This window comes from Henckelia pumila, chromosome 3, assembly GCF_033568475.1.
Source record: "Henckelia pumila isolate YLH828 chromosome 3, ASM3356847v2, whole genome shotgun sequence".
NCBI lineage: Eukaryota > Viridiplantae > Streptophyta > Magnoliopsida > Lamiales > Gesneriaceae > Henckelia > Henckelia pumila.
Window position 1 is genome coordinate 78,586,644 of NC_133122.1, and position 2,950 is coordinate 78,589,593.

Genomic DNA, 2,950 nt, shown 5'->3' on the forward strand with positions numbered 1-2,950 from the left:
AGTGTTATATTTAATTGAAATCCGGCACTTGAGAGAGGGTATTTTGAATAGGATCATTAGAAAATACATTTTTGCATGTTTATATAGTTCGGGAGGAATATAACGTCAGCAAAGCTTGAATAAAAACATCGTTTTCACATATCATTATATCTAGATTTTTAATATGGATATTGAAATCAAAACTTAATTGATACATTCTATTTGTTACTTGGGAAAGAAAAATAGAAATAAATAAGTGTTCTTGGCTATTAAACGAGTGGAGTTCATGAACATAAATTAATTAGAAGTAGTTGTTGTCGAAACTAAGTGAAATTTTAACCTCTAGATATTTTCTCTCATTGATATTTTTTCAAAGTGTGTTGTTTGCTCATTAGTTTTCTTGGTTAATTTATTTAAGTTTGAAAAATCTCATATTTAATTTTTTAAATAAATTCTAGCGTATTTTAATTACAAGCAATAGTATAATTTTCAATACATACTCCTCGTGGAAACGATACTCTACTCACTAAATATTAAAACTTGAAATCGTGCACTTGCGAGAAAGAAAATACGCAACAACAGCTGAAAACCCATGAAGGGAACTACCCAGTGCACGATCAAGATCTTGCAGCGATCGTGTTTGCACTGATGATTTAGTGTCATTACCTATATGGCGAGCGTTTTGAGATCTTTTCGAACCATCAGAGTTTGAAGTATTTGCTCACTCAGGCTGGGTTGAACATGCAACAGCATCGTCGGATGGATCTTCTCAAAGATTATGATTGTGAGATCAATTACCATCTAGGTACTGCGAATCCATTTGCAGACGCACTTAGCCAAAAGGTGAGTATTAGTACTCTTCGCACTAGTGCATTCCAGGAATGTTGTTCTTTGAGTTTCATGTTCAGGCACAATAAAGGACATCAAAGGATCCGAGTATTTTCGGGGATAGCCGAGCCAACATTGTTTGCCAGTATCTGAAAGGTTAAGTTTTTTAATCTGGATACGTGAAATCTAGCCAGGCTTGCTCATGGGAGACAATACATCTGGTTTCCATTTTCAAACGGACGAATTGTTGTGTTTGTCTGGTAGAGTGGTTGTACCTGATGATTCGACCTTGCGAGATGAGATTTTGTCCCAGACTCATCGCATTAGATTCACCGTGCTCCAAGTAAGTGCAAAAATGTACAAAGATATACGTACAAGGTTCTTGTGGAAATGTATGAAGCGTAGCGTTTATCAGTATGTCTCTCGATGTCTTGTTTTTCAGCAGGTTAAGACTGAGCATCGACAATCGGGTGGTCTGATGCAGAGCTTGGAGATTTAGAATGAAAGTGGGAGAATGTGACGATAGATTTTTTCAGCCACTTGTCGATGTCTTCCAGACAGTGTGATGCTATTTGGGTGATTGTGGACAGGTTGTCCAAATTTGCACACTTCCTTCCGTATAACCGCGAGTTCACTTTTGATTGCAAGGAGAGGTTATACATCCAGGAGATCATGCGATTGCATGAAGTCCCTTTTAGCATAGTCAGTGATAGAGATCCGAGATTCACCTCATGGTTTGGGGTAGCTTTCAGCGAGTCTTGGACATTACTTTGAGTTTAAGTATTGCATATCACCTAAAGACCGACGGTCAGTCTGATAGGACTATTCGAACATTAGAGGAAATGCTGAAGACTTTAGTGATGGATTTTGGGTTATCCTGTCAGGATAACTTGTCGATGATAGAGCTCGCATACAACAATAGCTATCAATGTAGTATTGGCATGGCACCCTTTAAGGCTTTATATGGTCGCCGTTGTCGGGCACCCTTATTTTGGAATGAGTTAGGGGAACGACATTTTTAAGGACCGGAGTTGATCCAGCAGATCATGGACAAAGTTGAGTTTACACAAGATAGACAAGCCAGTTATTCCAACACCAAGCGCATACCATTGTATTTTGAGGCGCGAGAACATATTTTCCAGCGAGTATCACTTTTTCGGAAGGTGATGAGGTTTGGTCTGAAGGGTAAGTTAGCGCCTAGATTCATTGGTCCGTTCGAGATACTAGAGAAAATTAGAGATGTGGTTTACCATTTTGTGTTACCACCGTATCTCTCTAACATTCACAATGTGTTCCACGTATCATTACTCTGTCAGTATATTGCAGATAAGTCACACATTTTGAATCTAACAGAGGTAAAACTTGAACACAATTTGTCATAAGTGGAGAGACCGCTCAAAATTCTTGACAGGAAGGACAAGGTGCTTTGGAATAAGCGCATTCCTCTAGTCATGGTTCAGTGGCAACGTCGAGGCACTAAAGAGGCGACTTGGGAACTTGAGAGTCGTATGCGTTTGGAACACCCGGAGTTGTTTTGATTGTAATTTCCTTTGCGAATTCAGTGTATTTTTAACTGATTGTATTGAGAACTTGTTTCCATTATTGTTTTGTTCTGCTTATCCTAGTTTGGATTGTTAGGACGAATCTCGTAAGTTGAAGAGAATGTAGTAACCCGACTCTTAATTAAGTTAATCAACTATCTAAAGATGATTAAGGGTTCTTAAGTGGGTTTAAGTAGTTGAAATACTGATTCAGATTGATCGGAAATAATTCCAAGGGATTCAAGTTATTGGACATTTTGTAAGCTCCGAAGAGCAGTTCGGAAGCACCGAATGTTGCATGATTTATGCTCGCAAGTGCACGATGTCAAGTTTTAATAAAAAGTAAGTAGAGTATCGTTCCCACGATGAGTGTGCATTGAAAATTATATTAATGCTTGTAATTAAAATAGACTAGATTTTATCTATAAAATTAAGAATGTGATTATTTCAAATTTAAATAAATTAACTAAGATATTAGCAAGCAAACACACACAAAATGGATATATATATATATATGAGTGAAAATTATCTAAATGTTTTATTTTACTTAGTTTCGACGATGACTACTTCTACCGAATTAAAGTTCATAAATTTCACTTATT

General features: G+C 37.1%; 1 protein-coding gene across 1 annotated transcript; it reads left to right on the forward strand.

The window, feature by feature from the left end:
- The first annotated feature begins 720 nt into the window (after window positions 1–720).
- Window positions 721–1,581, forward strand: LOC140889078 (uncharacterized). The gene is made up of 3 exons (XM_073296782.1): window positions 721–822; window positions 998–1,185; window positions 1,398–1,581. The coding sequence occupies exons 1-3, from the start codon at window positions 721–723 to the stop codon at window positions 1,579–1,581; spliced, it is 474 nt and encodes a 157-aa protein (XP_073152883.1).
- Window positions 1,582–2,950: the final 1,369 nt, after the last annotated feature.

Coding starts and splice junctions, on each gene's coding strand:
- LOC140889078 (XM_073296782.1), top strand. CDS start 721: ATGCAACAGCATCGTCGGATGGATCTTCTCAAAGATTATGATTGTGAG. Junction 823..997: donor CAGACGCACTTAGCCAAAAG/GTGAGTATTAGT, acceptor CGTGAAATCTAG/CCAGGCTTGCTCATGGGAGA. Junction 1,186..1,397: donor TACAAAGATATACGTACAAG/GTTCTTGTGGAA, acceptor GATTGTGGACAG/GTTGTCCAAATTTGCACACT.